This window comes from Microtus ochrogaster, chromosome 2 (genome assembly GCF_000317375.1).
Source record: "Microtus ochrogaster isolate Prairie Vole_2 chromosome 2, MicOch1.0, whole genome shotgun sequence".
Lineage (NCBI taxonomy): Eukaryota > Metazoa > Chordata > Mammalia > Rodentia > Cricetidae > Microtus > Microtus ochrogaster.
This window is the reverse complement of record NC_022010.1, coordinates 38,803,673-38,821,053: the sequence shown is the minus strand read 5'-3', so window position 1 is coordinate 38,821,053 and position 17,381 is coordinate 38,803,673. Positions and strand designations below refer to the sequence as shown.

The 17,381-nt window shown below is 42.9% G+C and overlaps 1 protein-coding gene across 3 annotated transcripts in view; it reads left to right on the top strand.

Annotated features, from left to right (window-relative positions):
* Window positions 1-5,731: 5,731 nt before the first annotated feature.
* The window catches only part of Atp13a4 (ATPase 13A4), a 134,959-nt gene continuing 123,309 nt past the window's right edge, over window positions 5,732-17,381 (top strand). For 2 of the 3 annotated variants that reach the window (XM_026786292.1, XM_005344791.2), the window contains exon 1: window positions 5,733-6,539. In XM_026786292.1, coding sequence (XP_026642093.1) covers window positions 6,477-6,539 — 63 coding nt within the window. In that variant the 5' untranslated portion in view covers window positions 5,733-6,476. Of the gene's footprint in view, window positions 6,540-17,381 lie in introns of all 3 variants that reach the window. The other variant, XM_026786287.1, reaches the window with a different exon arrangement.

Sequence of the window (17,381 nt, the reverse complement as noted above, 5' to 3'; positions counted from 1 at the left end):
AAACTTGGGCCCTATGGGAGAGCAGGAAGCACTCTTAACAGTGGTGCTATTGCTCCAGCCCCCTTAAATGACCTGTTTAGTTGAGGCGCTTTGTCAGAGTTACTGGAGAGATTGAGGACAGATTCCCTTTGATGCCACACTAACCGGGGGATGGCTTGACCAACAGAGTTCACTTTCCTTTCTTTGGGTGGGAAATAACATCTCCCATTATTGACTTGCTTAGGGCATAGAAGACGTGTCATGTAGAAACAAAAACTGAGTTGTGTTCATTGGTAATTTACGTTCTTCCTCCTGAAAATGTCATAAGTTTATCTACTTGACATCGTTCCACTTGCTGACGACTTGGAAAAGAGGAGCCGGCACCAGAAAGTGGACTGCTGGAAAGAGCAAACACAGAGATCCAGGGCACCCACAGCCCTTGCTTTATTTCCATCCCCAGCAAGGGCTTATTCTTCATTCCCTAGTGAGGCCCGTTCACAGCTCGCTGGCTTGTTCTGTTCTCCTTCCTAGTCACTCCACATTTGCGGCAGAGGAACGGAACCCAGTCAGATTTAATGCTGTGTTAACTGGGTTCCGGCTTCACAGGTCCCCAACCGAAGGTTCATTGTGGGGACTACTGTTCCCCAGCCTCTGACTGACAGTTTGAACCCGGACCCTTCTTATGAGAAGACAATCATCTTCGTCTTCCTGGGCTATCACACCAAATTGGAGCATTACCCCAGGCCAAAAGTTTCTCACTGGAGCTTAGCTCCTAGCAGATGGTGTCCGTGGAGTTAACTTCCTGGGTGTATTTCCAAGTACCGCCAGTCCCATTTCCTGCATTATGTACACTTCAACTTCTTTACTCCTTCCTCATTAGTCACGTGCTCTACTAGCAGTGAAGTAAAAACTACCACATGCTCCAATTGCCTGGTTGGTTGAACTTCTTTGTTAACACCTGAAGTTTCCTTGGCTCCCCAACTAGGCATTTTTAACCCAGAGATGAGTGAATGCCATGTTCTAAGCCCTCTGCATGCTACATGAATAATTGGAATTGGCACAGAAGTTATATAATATTGCCTTTACTATAATCATTCTTTTAGTTCTGGAACATTCTGCTTAAATCTCTGCTCTGCAAATGAGAAGGTTTTTTTTTTTAATATTCAAATGAGATTTTTCCCCAAATATTTTTATGTTAGTCCCTTAACAAAAGCCAAGCTGGGTGAGCCCACTATGGAAAATGAGAGCCTTTGTGTGTGACTTGGCTCTTGCAGAGAGCAAGACAAATCATTTTCCAATTTCCCTTGAGCTCTTACTCCACCTGAGCAAATGGGGAGGCCCAAGCAGTCGTAATGGCTTCTGAAACTTACGAGTCACATTCTAACCCATACTGCTTTCTATATCCAGATTTTCAAAAATTCTCAAAATTAAATACACTCTCATTATGGGCGATTCTTCAGAAAGATCCAGTCTTGGATTTTGTTTTTAAAGACCGTGTTTAGTGACCTGGAATTAATTGTCTGAACAGTCACCTACCAAGACAATGTTTACAGAAGGAAATTTTCTTGCCTCCAGAGAGCAGCTTTTTTTATTTTTAATTTTTTAAAATAACAACTAGCAAGGGAAGTTTTTTATGACTATGGGATAGGCCTCCTTAAGCTGTCATGAAGGTCAGGGGTCAAGCCTGAGCCCAGACGGTTGAGAGCAATTCTTCTAGAAGCAGAACCATTAGCTTGCTCTTTTCTTCAGTAATTAATGGGGAGGCCTCGAATCTTCGTATTAAACCCTTTAATCCTAGCGTTGCTGAATGTTTTACAAACATTAATTAATTCAATTAAACTTCCCACCACCACCTTGAGGCAGGTAAATTCCTCCCTGGGACATCTCGTCTTTGCTCGCTACAGTATTGTGTACCAGGTATATATTAGTGCAGATTAGGATAATTAATAACAACAATAAACCTTTGAATTTCGATCCTGTTGTGAAGCTTTGCACATGCCAGGTTTGTGCACCGAGGATTGAGGAGGAAGCCTGAGCCAGCTGAACGCCAGTGATGACCGGGACAGAATTGATGCTCCTCTTTCCTGTTCTGCGGCATGCTGAGGCCGCGTGACCTTGAACAGTTCTTTGTGACCTCTTTCTGAGTCAGTTCCTATAGCTTTCAAACGGGGGCAAGAATATATATTACTCACCGCCCTGCCTCACAGAGGTGTTGCAAGGAGGAATGTTGTAATATTCTGTGAGGTTTCTCAGACGAGAGACGGAAATTAGCATATGACGAAACGTGACAGGACTTATCTTCACGCCGTCTGCATGGGCCGGGCAAGTGAAATACCAGCATCCTCACGGCCTGGCAGGGAAACCAGTGCCACCATTGTCCCTACTTAACAGCTATCAGAGGCTTCCAGAGGTTGAAGACTGCTCCCAGGACAAAGGAAGGCGAGGCAGGAGATACCAGATCGGCCAAGAGGTAGCTATTTACTTTCCCCCCTCTTTTCTCCTCACACTTTTCTGTCTTACTTGGCACAGAGTATTTGAGGAGAAATGAGTCCTGAGAGGGAATCAGGGAATGGTGGAAGCAACTTTCCCTCTTGGACATTCTTCTCAGAGCCCAGCGATCCACACCCTGGAGCACAACTCTTAGTTTCTAGAATGGGCATGGCAGACCTCCTCTCAGCTTCCCTGGTAGACAGTATCTTTGGTAGCCATCTCCAATTTATTCAGGACAACATCTGACTCCCTTCCTTCACAACCCTCCCTCCCAGATCTCCTTCTCTCCTTGTGTTTCCTTCGTTGCTCTTAGAAACCTTGTGTATGATTTGGGATTTTGGTGATGGTCTCGCTTCCACAGGAGACTTAACTATTGAAGGTCATTTTCCCCTACATATTTAGAGACAAACAGCAATATGAATTATACAAAGTGATGAGCATCATCGTGATGTCCCAGAAGAAGCTTTGTTCTTCATCAGTCATGGGTTGTAAAAAGATTACATATGCAACTGTAGCAATGCTGACCACACAGGCTGACAGAACAAACTACGGATTTTTGTTATCATTGTTCATCGTGTTAAGTTCAGACCCAGGCCCAGTATTTAAAACTTGCAGAGGATGACTCTATCTGTGCTTCTTGTCACATCTTGCTCCCTGTACATCCTGTGTAAGGGCAGCGAAGGAGGAGACAGCGACTCTGCACAAAGAATCTCTGTTTCTTGGTTACCACGCATGTCTTGCTGCAAGGGTCCTTTCCTATGACCTCTCTCCCTGCCCTGGACCCCATATCTCCATCTACTGAATAATTTTCTGTCCACTTTATAGCTCTTTCTCAAGTGTTCCCTCCATGGAGAGGCGCTACAGGTCATGAAAGTCCAGCATCCTTGCTGAGCGCTTTGGATGTGCTAAACTAAACTGTAAAAACGGTGCTGTAGGAGTCACAAGGAAAATGGATTGAGAGAGCTGCATCCTTTTGGCTGAGTTCAAGAGCTCCCTTTGCCACTGGGTCATTGTTTTTATTTACACACATTGCTTGTTTTCTGCAATGAGGTTTCCTCATCTGCCGAGGGAGCATGACCAGCCTGGTATCCGCCGCAGTGGGTATTGTACGGAATGGCTAGGGTAGTGACCACTCCATGGAAGTGCATGCTAACTGTGCTTTTCCTACTGAATCTGCTCTGTCCTTGGGTTTCTGTGTGTAGCTGAGCAGGGCCAAGTGAAGGAGGCAAGGATGTCCATGAACTTGCAGACACGTGTAAAACCTAGGTTTGTTTTGGGCACTCTTAAGAGGCTTGAAGAAAATATTTCATTACGGTAGAGGTCTCAGTTCTTTGGGCCCTGAGTTTTGATGCATACTGAAATGTGGTGGTTTTTTTTTTTCCACTCCAAATCCTTTTAGTGATTGTAGGGATTTAACTTTCTCCTCACATTTGTCTTAAATATTATTAAGAGAATTTTTTTGTTGGGGTAAAGGTGCAGGCAGTTTCTTCTGCAGCCCCATCAGTTACTCGCTTAAGGTCATACCTGGTAAGTTGCCAAGCTGATACAGGGTTCTGATTGGGAGGAAACAATGCTAGTACAGTCAGTTCCATGGGGAGAATCAAGTACAGCCCACACCTGCCCACCAGCTCTGCTACTTGCCCTACCAAATTGTTGAAGTTGAGAAGCAATTGGAAGTCTTTTTACTATTATTATTTTCTTTGCTAATTATACTAAATAGTTACTTGTTGAAGCACAAGCCAGAGAATTGTGGGCTCTTTACAAAGCTATACCATCACCAATTCTAGACTCTTTTCATTATCTCAAAAAAGAAACTTCTTTTCTTTAGCTTGTGAAAAAAAATTCTTTTTTGAGACAAGGTTTCTCTGTAGCTTTGGTGCGTCCTAGAACTAGCTCTTGTAGAGCAGGCTGGTCTTGAACTCACAGAGATCCTCTGCCTCCCGAGTGCTGGGATTAAAGGAGTGCACCACAACTGCTTAGCAAAAAATTCTTTTTTTATTAATCTTTTCATTTATTTTACATCCCAATTAGTTTCCCCTTCCTTTTCTCCTCCTGTTCTCTCCCCCATTTGCCTCCCCTCTATCCCCATCCTCTCCTCCTCTGTCTCCCTGTGATGAAATATTAATTTTACTTTTATTATTTGATTAAATAATACTTAGGAATTTTGGAAATTCCAAGAACTACTCACTATACCTGCATACACACAAATACTTATATACATCATTACTGTTACAATGAATTTTCTTAGCTTGCTTTTATTTTTTCTGTTTATCTTATGCTTTATCATTTGCTCAAGATCTCTCTCTCTCTATCCTTTCTCACACACCTTTATCTCAATCTCTAAGGGTTACGTGTGTTAAGTTGGGGAGATCAGTGCCGTCTGGAAGGGGCAGTGTGCGGACACAGTAACCACCCTTACTGAACATCTTCCCCGGCCCTGTTTCTCAAAACACATCTTCATGAGGGAGGCTCTGCTGTCATCATTCTGACTTTGCAACCAAGCTAATAGAGGCTGATGGAGTTTATGTAGCTTGCTATATCCCGATGCGGCAAAGCTGCTACCTGGTTAAAAACCCAAATCTGAGGTCAAGTCCTCCAACTCTGAAGTGCATGTCCTTAACACTGTACTAAACTGATACTAAGAATCAACATGCAGTTTAAGAACAGCAGCGACACTTGGCCAGTGCTTTCAGCGCACGTTCACAGCTCACCACTCCCTTCCCTCAGCGGGCCTGTCATTTGCTGGTTATCAAAGTCAGCTCTTGTAGGTCAAAGGTCACATAGGAAGACCGGCTCAGAGATTCATAACAGCTAGCTCTCTCTCTATGCTTCTCTCCACACACTGGGACTCTCTACGGTTATCTCAGACCTATGTTCCAGCTCTCAGAATAAGAACTTACCTCCTAGCAAACTCACCTATCTATTTGAATCCTTATACTGACTTGAGGATAGTAAATGTGGCTTGGTCATCTTAGGCTTCTATGCTAAAACCAATTTTTGCATAATTTGAGCTGGAGATGTTGCCCAGTAGTCAGAAGTACTTGCTGCTTTCCTGGAGCACCTGGGTTTGATTCATAACCCATACATGGTGCTTCATAGCCACTTGTAACTACAGTTCTAAGGCTCACACCAGGCACATATGTCATATGTGCGGGTAAAACACCTGTAACACAGAAAATAAAAAAAATCAACAGAGAAACAAAAAACAACCACCCATTTTTTGGGTGGGGGTTGATCACTTGATTATTTTGTTTATGGACAGCTCTAAGAATTTGCTCACAAACATTTGAGCTAAAAAGGACTGCCTGGAATAATTGATTATGCTTTTATGCCTTTACTACATATTTTTCAAGAACAGCAAGCCCAGTTCTCTACACACATCAAGTAGAATATTTGTGTATGTGTGCAAAAGGGAAAGGAAGTTATAAATATCTGTCGAGGTGGATTATGAATGCCCTGTAATATCTACAAGCAAAGCGAATGAGAAAGGGACAGAAAACCTACGGATTGGGGACTTCAACTAAACAAACGAAAACCTAGCTCTGTTAGCCTCCCTGCACCCCAGTTCCTTAGTTTCTGGGAATAAAGCAGCGACCTGGGAGTTCTTGAGCCCGCTTGTCCCGAGGGTCCTGCCAACTCCGCATTGTCCCGCTGGATTTGCAGTCAGATGCCTTAGGCTGGCAGGCTGTGGGCAGGCAATGAGTTTTTTTTCCCTGTAAGTTGGGTCCAAAAAGATCCGCATGGAAGCGGCTTCCTCGGAGACAGCTGCCTTGAGAGAATGCAGGAGCAGGGAGCAGCCAGAAATTCCTCCTGGCACAAAGTGCCCGGGGGAGGAGTCCACTTGGCTAAGTATTGTCATTTGCTGAAGGAAGGTGTGTGTGCTCAAGAGGGAGTTTTTAACCTGGAGGATCATTAACTCTTTGATCCAGCGTCAGGAGGTGACCCTGGAGTTGGTCCTGGAAGCGGCTGCAAGCAAGGGTCGGGGAGCAGGAGCGGAGCGAGTTTCCATGGGGGACCACCTTGAGAAGGGCCAGCATGCTTTGCTCAATGAAGGAGACGAGAACGAGATGGTAAGATTCCAGCCACATTCTGTGCCCTTCTGCCAGTCCCCCTTCCCTGGCTTCGCACACGCACACTCGTGAACACACTGTCATACTTCATTGCCTGTTGACTCTGGAAATACACAAGAAGAGATGATATCCAAGCAATCTCCCTGTCCCACAAATGTAACTTCTGACGGCGCGAATTTAGTAGAATGAACACATTGTATTCACTTTTTATCAAGATTGTTTTTATTTGAAGTAAAAGAGAAAGGGAGAGGAACATAGAGCTGCGTCATTATTCATTTCATCTGTATGGAAAGTTCTGCCCAGAACCCCCATTAGAGCAGGTCCCCAAGGTGAGGACCAGGGTCTTCTCGGAGAGGAAGAACTGAAACCCAAAGGCAGGGCAGTTGGTGGCTGAGCCTTTGACTCCTTTCTTTTCTCACAGTCTTGCTGTTCATTCGGGAAGGCACAAAGCACACGTACTAACAGTGGTCAGCCTACAGGCATTTCTTCTTACTTCACAAACTTCACTGCTGTGGAGATGGGTTAGGGAAAACTTTATGCAGTTCATTGTCTCTCTTGTTTTAGAAGACTTGCTCCCAGAGCTTGGGAAGTATAAGAAAATCAGAGAGGCTTCTGTGCTTGTTGAATTTACAGTGATATTTCTCAATTACAGTGTAATCAAGGGAGAGTCAGAGATGTGCACTTCTACTTAATAAGGTCTCTGTGCTAATTGTGTAAGCATAGCCTTTTATGCCGGTAATGATGCAATTAAAATGTGAAAATGTGATGCTCTCACTCTATAATAGCATTTTATCTTCCCGGAATTAATATACAAATAACAAACCCGAAAGATATTTACTTAAAATGTTTTCTTGGTTAATTGTTGGAGTCCTGACTATTAAATTCTTTGTTCTAAAACTGGTCTTTCAAGTTTAATCTGCTTACTCGTTTCTATAGCAACAACTTTCCTTTTTTTTCTTTTGGACATTCTGGAATAGATCCCATCTCTCAAAGCTGAAAAAAAAAGTATAGAAAAATAAAGGGCACCTTAATTCGGTTGGTTTCTATAACATGTCCTTACTTCTTTCTGACTTAACTATCAAGTAACAGTTGCTTTCAAGGCCCTACCCAAATGTCACCAGAACTGACTTCCTGGTCTAATGTTGGCTTATGTTCCTTTCCCCTCCCAAGCATTTCCTTGAGAGACTGAAGTTGAGTTCTTACCCTCATCTTGACTGTTCTTACCAGAAGCCAGGGACTTCTTGTTCGCGCTCTTCCTTTCTCATTTGTAAGCACGCACATTTTTCTCCTCTCCTCATGTTGACCACAATTTGTCTTCGAAATCCCATTATGGATCACCTATATTCTTGAAGACAACTTCCCCCCCTCCCCTGCCAGACTAACAAATGCTTCAGATGAAGTAGTTGTGTTATTAGGTGGTCTTCGTTACAGCACTGCCAATGGCATTGGGGGTCAGCCCAGTTCTGTATGCAGCTGGAAGCCCAGCTGAGCGCTTTGGCTGGGAAGGGACACTGTGTATTTTGGTGACAGTGTTTTGACCAGTGGGCTCAGCAGAGGTGCAGCATTAGTATGCGCCCAGCTCCTTGTCCTGTTCCGACTGCAGAATCCTGGCCACCTGCCTGCTGCTGCATCATTTTGTTTTCTACACTGTTCTTCATTCAGGCAGTAAACTTCTAAAGTTGTCTGTCTATCTATCTATCTATCTATCTATCTATCTATCTATCTATCTATCTATCTATCTATCATCTATCTATCTATCTATCTATCTATCTATCATCTATCTATCTATCTATCTATCTATCTATCATCTATCTATCTATCTATCTATCATCTATCTATTATACAGATTTTTATTCTGGGTTCTGCTACATAAAGTATTTTTAGGGCCATTTAGTTTTCACCATGACCCTGTGAGGTCAGTGGGGAGAGCCATGTCTAAGGAACTTGTCCAAGAGCTGAAGCTAGTTGAAATTGGTAGTTCCGTGTCTCTGGATCCACACATGGGCCACTTTTCAGAGTTTACTGGGGACACAGCACTCTAAATAGAACACGTTGCTTCTCCTAATAAAGCAAAGGTAAGGAGAATAGCTGAGCTTACATCCCCTAAGGTCTGTTGTTTCATAGAATTTGTATTTGCTGAGTCGCTTTGTCTCCTCTGACTTGTAGGCTAATCCCATTTAGAGAGCCAAGATTGTCTGAAAATGTGGCACACAAAATTGTTTACAGATTCTTTGTAAATGCCATGAAGGTGGACATTTCCAGATGTCAGGCCTCCAATGAGAGAAATGGCCGCAAATTTCAAGAAAAACGAATGACTGAGAGTTTCTCTTTCAGAAAGTTTATATAAAGAGTTTATAAAAGGAAGAAAGTGAATATTTACAGGCTGAGAATAGATGGGATTATCTTTCAGCCCCTAATCAAAGAAGTAGGGACAAAAGAGCAATTGTAGGTGATCTGAAGGCAATATCATCAAGTGAAAATGAAATGTTAAAAGACAGAAGGCCCTGTTGGAGGACAGGAAAATGCCTTCAGTAGGCACCTCTCAAAAGGCCTTAGAAAGACATCTAGATCACACACTCTGAGCTTGGACCAGACACTTGTCCACTCAAGTCCCAGTGTCCTTACCTATAAATTAGGAGTGGTCCTTTTTACCCTACCTGTCCCACAGGGTTCTTAGGAGGATTAGCTGAGCGCATCCATGTGGAAATGTTTTAAGAAGGAGTGATTCTGGGGACTCATGAGCTGTTACTGTCTAAACAAAGGGGGGAGTGGCTCCTACCTGTGCAATTGAGTTGTATTCACTTCTCTATTTATGACTGTGTTCTTATTGTCCCCACAATGATAAAGTCACCTTTCTATTAATGACAAAACAACCATATATTTCTGTTTTCTCTGGATATCACTTCTACATGGAGAGGCTGCTGTCCCTTATATCTGCCTTGTAGGGCTCATTGGAGATGGTTCCTTTCTGTGACATTAACGTATTAGGCTTCCTGGGAGTTCCTGCCCCATGAATCCCAGTGCTGTGTGTTTCTCTATTGAAATGACTTGGAAGTACTACTGTCCATTTTCCCACACATGACTGACAATGGTATGGCTTAATTGATCCAACCATTGATCGCAGGAATGAAATCGCTATTTCTGGAGGAATGTTTTATTCTAGCAAGGTTTGGAAAAGCAATGTCCCTTGATTTCATGCCTAGGTTTTTAGTAAGTAAAGAAACACACATTTGGTTATCTTTCTGATTATAAAAGTGATGTATTTTTGTTGTGAAATGATTGAGATAAAAACTTGGGACTGAAGAACAAAGTAGATATGATTCATTAGTTTACATTGAATGGGTTGATATTGTTGTGTTGGTGGCCCTTTTTCAGGCTTATGCAGTGCATTCATAAACCATAGCATCCTAATGATTGTAGCACATTCTAATGTTATCTATATTCTTCTATAGAATATATATATTCTTCTATATATTATTCTATATGTGCACTCCTGTATTGTGGAAACACCGGGTAATGGGCTTCTGTGTAACTGTATGTCCTGTGAGGGCACATTGGTGCACTGAAATGAACAATGTTGATAAGATTTATTCTACAGAAGTCTGTACATAACTGCAGTAGGCCTTCCCTCCTGACCCTGCCAGCACATTGCTGAGCATACTGTTTTCTCATTAGCTCCTTTCTTCCTGTCACAAGCATCCAGATACAATTAGGCTATTACCTACTGTTTCTCCTATGCATTGTGCCCAACTAAGATAAAACCAGTTATAATCTATCCTTAAGGGAGGCATGCAAATTGTCACAAACTTGCATTTTAAACAAAGAATGGCATCTGTACTCTCTTTTGAAGGCTACCTCTTTTTGTTGCAGCTAAAGATATATGATAAACAATTCTCCTTTTGATACGGCACTGCTTGGCTCCTCCAGTGTTTCACTTATGTTTGTATGACTAGTGCCCCATCTCTCATGTTGTTTACTTGTTCCTAATTTCATGCCGGCTATGATGAAAAACTCTGGACGTTTTTGGACATTCTTCGGGTTAATTGTGAAAACAAATGCTCAAAGGTAGCATTGTAGCACTAAAGGCAATGTAGAGTTTAACTTTTAAATGACACACACTACTCCATTTCTTTCTAAAATTTGTCATGTGAAACTTACACGCTGAGTGGCAATTTCTTTTTATGGCTATTCCCTCTCTCCTTGACTATCACTTTTAAACTTTGGCTCATCTACCCTAGGAAAATGACACTTGATAGCTGTTTTAGCTCTGCCTTTCTCTGATGAGGTTAAACATGTTAACTGTCATTTATGTTTTCACCTAGGACCTCTTTCTTTCGTTACTAATGTCACTAGCGACACATTAAACATTTAAGCTAAAATGCATGCATTTTTATCTAAGAGAATAAGATTGTTTTGTTTTGCTTTCACCATGCTGCATGCTACAAACAAGTGGGTGATGTCTGAGGGTGTGTGGGGGGAAGGGAAAAGGCACTCACAAGGACAATGTGTTAGGTGCTACGCTGGCAAACATTTAGCACAGTTAATTATATTAAGTACAAGAAACTAAAGACTAGGGAATATGGAAATTCAGGAGCCTCTTTTCCAACTTCCAGGTCATTTCTGAGAGCCTGGCAAGTCACCTGGCCTGGCAGCAGGTGGTATGGGTGCTGAGCCCCATTGATTCATCACTGTGAGTTGGGGGCTGTTTGTCCACACCAATTCTTTGCCTCACTCTGATAGCTGATGTTTCTGTCTCTTCTCTAACTCCCTGGAGCAGAAGCCCCTCCCCCGGACTGCACAGCCACTTATTATGCTTCAGGGGCACCTCTGAGATGCTTGCCAATGTTAACCAGTGGGCCCACAGATTGCATAGTGGAGGGATTGTGCTCAGGCTGAGACATTTTGTCAGTTGAACTGTTCAGGAAGCCGGGCCACTGGCCAAGTCTGATGTCTTTATTCTCATTTCATTGCTGTAGAACTCCCATGTAGTGAACTCATCTTGGACAGAAGATCCCTTTGAGGAGTGGGATTTAATCGCTTCTAGAGAGCAGGGATCCTGCCCGAGTCACCTTTCCATGGCCTTCCCCTTTCCTTCCCACTGCACTCAGAATGGAGCACAGTCCCTGGCACAGTGTGGCACCGGCCGATGTCATTGCAAGCTCCATTAACCTGCAGTTTTACATTCTGAAAAAAACAAAGAGGAAATGGGGCTCAGTGGATAAGAACACTGCCTGTTCTTCCAAAGGTCCTGAGTTCTGTTCCCAGCAACCACATCGTGGCTCACAACCATCTGTAATGAGACCTGGTACCCTCTTCTGGCCTGCAGGCAGACACAGTACTGAATACATAATAAATAAATAAACCTTTAAAAAAAAAGAAAAGAAAGAAAGAGAACAACGTTAAGTAAATAAAGAACAAAGCTAGAAAATTGATGTTATTTGCTTAATCTGGTCCATAATCCCATGTTTGTCAACTAGCTTTCCCCTTTCCCAAGTATAAACAGTTAACAGTTTGTTCTTCAGCGTTAATTAGCCATGCCACAGTATTTATTTGTGATACTTCATTATATTCTTTTATTCATTCATTCATGTATGAGCTCAGCGGCTATTTAAGCAACCTCTGGTCAGTACCAGGAGTTCTCTGGGCTGACCAGGAAGATCTTGAGTGAATACTAAATAGCTCTTGCTTCCCAAAAGCTCAGAGATGAGTGGACAAGGTCAAGCTCATAATTTGCAGGCCTAGAGCAAAATGAACATGAAGTGGCTCGTGTCCAACAATTACGAAGAACTTCAGGATGGGAGTAGTGCATTACACCAAGTGGAGGGTCATTTTCAGCGCAGGGCCCTTTGTGACCACAGGGCAGAAACACAGTGAGCCTGTGTTGCAAGCAGGTGTTACCATGGGGTTGTGCACAAGGACTATAGAGAGCAATTTGGTGGCAGCAAACCTTAGGGAGAAAGGTATCATACCGTCTCCTCCAAGGGGTAGGTAAGACTGTGTAGGGCTTTGTAAGACATTCCAGTGGTGGTAAGTTTTCCTTTCTGATGATTCCCAAGCCCTGGTTCATGAAACAACCACTGGACCCGTGTTGGGTATTATATAAAAATACATTCTTAGACCCCGTTCTGAATCAGAAGATACCATGATGGAGTTTGACTTAAGTAGAATGGCCGAGGTACTGGCCTGATTGACACATACAGAAATCACAGAACACTTGCCACCGAAGTGACAGGGAGTGTTTTCATGGGCTGAACAAAGTTGGCTGGAGAAAAATAAAGTCAGGGAAGGCATGTTTGAAATAGTCTAGGCAAGAGGATCAGAACGAAAATAACGTCCTGTCAGGGAAGAGGATGGGCCAAAAAGGGATTCGACAATATTGAGAAGTTAGAATTAAAAGGAACTCATAGACTGCAATCTAGGAGAGAGAGCGAGTGAAACAGCACTAACTCCAGATGGTCCAGAGGGTCCTAGCATGAGGGGACAAGTTGGGACTGCAGATGGTTATAGTAAATAGTGAACTGTGATGTTGATTTGGGCCAAGTATAGACTAAGACTGTACACAACGTACTTGATTCAATCTTCTAAGTCTTACTAGAAGACTTTTATCAATAGGGAAACTGAGGTAAGGAACTGTTAAGCGACATGCCTAGGTGCATTTGGTTAAGTAAATGGTACGTGATAGCGTAGGTTCTAGCCTTAGACAATGGTTTTCTGTCTATGGGGTTTTCACATTTCAGGACGTGCTGTTTACTTGTTAGCAGTGACAAACAGCTGAGCACATTGAAAGAAAATACACCAGGAAACTGGAAGGTCAGCATTGAAGTGTTAGTTCTGGCAGTATTTGTTTTATAACCACAAAACATATTATGCTCCCCTCTCATTGTCCAACAAGGCAGAGATAATAAATACCTTACTTGTTTGAACCAGAGTACAATACAGATGATTTCTTAAAGTTCTTTTCCACCCCTGTGTTTAAGAATGAAAAGAGGAACATGAAATCACTCTGCAGCTTAAAGAAAGTTTTGATACTGTTGATTTCTTCACAGTGCTATGGGTTTGGGATGTATCTATCTATCTATCTATCTATCTATCTATCTATCTATCTATCTATCTATCTGATTTAGTCTTTTGAGACAGAGTCTTGTTATGTAGCCTGGATGACTTATTATCCTCCTGCCTTAGGCTCTTAAGTGCTTGGACCACAGGAGTGTCCTGCCACATCAAGAAATGTGAGTTTTTCTAATGAAGGGAAGGAAAACAAAGAGCAGAAATGTGACCTGAGGAGCCGGTGACTCTGTAATGTGTCCAGATATGACCAAGGCATGTGGCTTCAAGGCTCTGTGAGGATTAGCTGACATAAGACAACCCCCTCAATGACCTACAGCTCTTTCTGAAGACTCATCATATAAACCTTGGCAGTCTGTCCAAACCACCACATAGTGAGAGAGAAAAGGCTGGTGAGGACACAGCCTCCTCCTTAATCCTGCTATTTGCCTAAGGCTGGTCCTCTGGGCAACAAGCACAGCCATCACCCGGATGCTCCCTCAGAGAAAGAACAGATAGGAGGCCATGTGTGCTATGCACTCTCTACAGCCATGTCTCTCAAACCAGGGCGCTCTCTGGCCTTTTGGGTACACATGGGGTCCTGGATGAGACAGTCATCAATTTATCATTTCTGAATTCATCTTTGGGACAGTGCCAGGCTTCAAGTTTTTCAGACTCTCAAAAATCAATAGCTAGATAATAGTGTGCGTGAGGAGCCATCCAGGACTGGAAGCCATCTCCAAAGGGACTCAAGAATGTAAATTGTCTTAGATGATTTGAAACGTATATTTACAAATAGTTACTTATAATTTTTTAAAAATAAAAATGGTTGTTTTCTACAGCCCACTTAAAATACTTTTTAAAATACAAAATGTGTTTATTGGGATCATTTTCCATTCATCTTGAATCAAGCTACTATCAATACTTTTTCTTCTTGAAGGAGCATCCCTCTGACAGCCATGGCTTTCTGCTTGTAGGACTACTGCTTGCCCACGGCTAACCACCATGGAGATTTCACAGTATTCTGGGCATTTCACATCTATAAAGTAGGGATTGAGGCTCTGCACCAGGGTCTTTTGCTTGTGTTTCTTCTTCTCCTTTTCAGGAGAGGGATGAAGGAGGACTTTGTATAGGGCATGCCTCTCCATTGTGACAGACATGTTCTTGTAGGGAGCTTATCCCCAAAAGGCTATTTTTTTTGTTGTTTTGAGAATTTTGTATAATGTATTGTGGTTATATTCACCCACAACTCCCTCCTTAGTTTCTCCCAGATTTACCTTCTCCTCCATACCCCCTAAATCCATGTTCTTTTCAAAGAAAAAAAAATAACCCACCAATTAACATGTGCTGCCCACATCTTCCTGGGTGTAGGGACATCCATTAGAGTGTGGTCAACCTACGAGGATCACACCCTTAAAGAAAACAGGCTGTCCCTGCCCCAGAAGTCATAAACTCCCCACAGCTCCTCAGTTAGGGATAGGGGTCAAGAACTCCTTCCCACTACATGCTAAAATGTTGACTGGTTTGATCTTATGCCAGGTCTTTCTCAGGGAACCAGAGCTGCTGTGAGCTTGGGAATGCAGCCGTACTATTGTGTTCAGAACACACTGTTTGGCTCTGGTTCTTATAATCTTTCTGCCCCTCCTCTGCAATAGTCTCTGTGCCTTGGGGAAAAGGTACTGTCTAGATACCCCATTTGTGGCTGTGCCCTTAACTGACACTTATTCTATGTACTTGTAGCTGGTTATGAATTTCCGAGCAAACCACCCTCAGCTGCACAAAGAAACTGCTCTGATGGGGCCGGAGAACTTTACTAATTTATGGGTAGAGATATATGAATTCAGAGAACAGTTAGATGCAATGCCTATTTTGCAAAATAAGAGTAGAGAGTTCACTGCTGGGGCCTGTGAGCTCCTTAACCATGGATTCTTGGCCAGATTTACAGTGCCAGGAGTATGTTCCCTCTTGTGGAACAGGACTTATACCTAATCATAAAGTTGTTGGCTACCCTCATATTATTATTGCATCCATGGACATATTTTGCAATGTGGGTAATTGTTACAGTTCAAAGGGCTTATTCCTGGGTAAGACTTTGATGACACCCCCATTCCTATAGCATGCATGATGCATTGCTAGGAGGGAGGAAGCTTTCTGGCAAATACTAACTTGATTTCTCCATGGCCTATGACCAACATGTGCAGTGTCTTCAGCAATAGGGTCGCGGACACTCAGGAATAATGACAATGGCCTGTATTGTTTTGGGGGCTCTCTGCAACACCTATGTCCAATAACTTGAGGGGAGGTACCCTACTCCCAGCAATGGGCTTTTTATTAGGCTCCTGGGATGAGCATATTTCCTGTGTAGGTGTCTTAGTTAGGGTTACTAATGCCATGATAAAACACCATGAGCAAAGCAACTTGGGGAGAAAAAGGTTTAATTGACTTACACTTTCATCACTGAAGGAAGTCCGGACGGAAACTCAAACAGGGTGGCAGGAGCTGAGGCAGAGGCCATGGAAGAGTGCTGCTTACTGCTTTGCTCCCTGGGGCTCATTCAGCCTTACAGAACCCAGGCCCACCAGCCCAGGGATGGTGCCACCACACGAGCTGGGCTTTCTCCCACACATCGCTAACTAAGAAAATGTTTTACAGGCTTGCCTACAACCTGATCTTATGGAGGCAGTTTCATAATGGAAGCTACTTCCTCTCACATGACTTCATCTTGTGTCAAGTTGACATAAACTAGCCAGCACAATAGGGTACTCTAATTAAAGCTATTGCATCCCTTATAAAATAACAGGCTTGGTGATATGAAGGGGAAAGGTGAATAACGGGAAAGGATATTTAGTGGGGAAAATGCTGGGAAGAAGAGGTTGCAGAAGAGATGACCAACATTAAGGATGTTATAAGAGCCATGTGGAAACCCACTGTTTTATAGCACATTTTTTTTCTTTATTATCACTGGGGATTAAACTCAGACTTTTGTGCACAATAAACAAGTTCTTCCTTCTAACCCACTCCCCTGCCAATGGTGTCAGTTTTGCTGTCCTTCAGTAGGGAAGCACCCAGTAACCTAAAGATCTTTTTGTTGGAGGAAAAGTCCTCTGAGGGTTTTCCCTCACTGGACTCCAAGAAACAATTTTTGTTTTCCATTATCTTTAACCAACCACACGTATTCTTCTTGCTGGCACTTCACAGAATACGTCAATTTTTTTCTTCTTCCCTTCCCTTCCCTCCAATTTCCTCACTTTCCCTATCCCTCCTTCCTTTCTTCCTTCTAATGGGGCTTTGCTGTCTTGACCAGGTTAATCTGGGTTTCCATGGCTTAAATGATACTTCCATTTCAACATCCCAAGAATTGGGGGCTATGGGGCATGCCACCATGTCTGGTCAGTCCATCTATTCTCATTCTCTCTCTCTTTCCCTCTCCCTTTCCCCCCCTCTTTGTCTTTCTTTGCTTCCTTTCTGGATCTTGATCTCTGTTTGTAGCCCAGTCTGTCTTCTTGCAATCTTGCTGTCACTGTCTCTGGAGCGTTCTGGTCATAACCTACAATACCACACTCTTATTCCTTTCTTTCTTTATATATATGTGGGGGTCTAACCCCAACGTAAACTATCTCTCCAGACCAGAGGGGAGGAGTGGGAATAATTGAGACAACTTACATGGCTTTATCAGGAGGGAGATTCTCAGTGATCCCTCATGAGATCCGAGTTCACATCCTGAAAATTCCTTTGCGTTTATTCTCGCCTTATATACCAAAACATAAACTGAAGGGGGAAATTCATTAGCATTCTGTT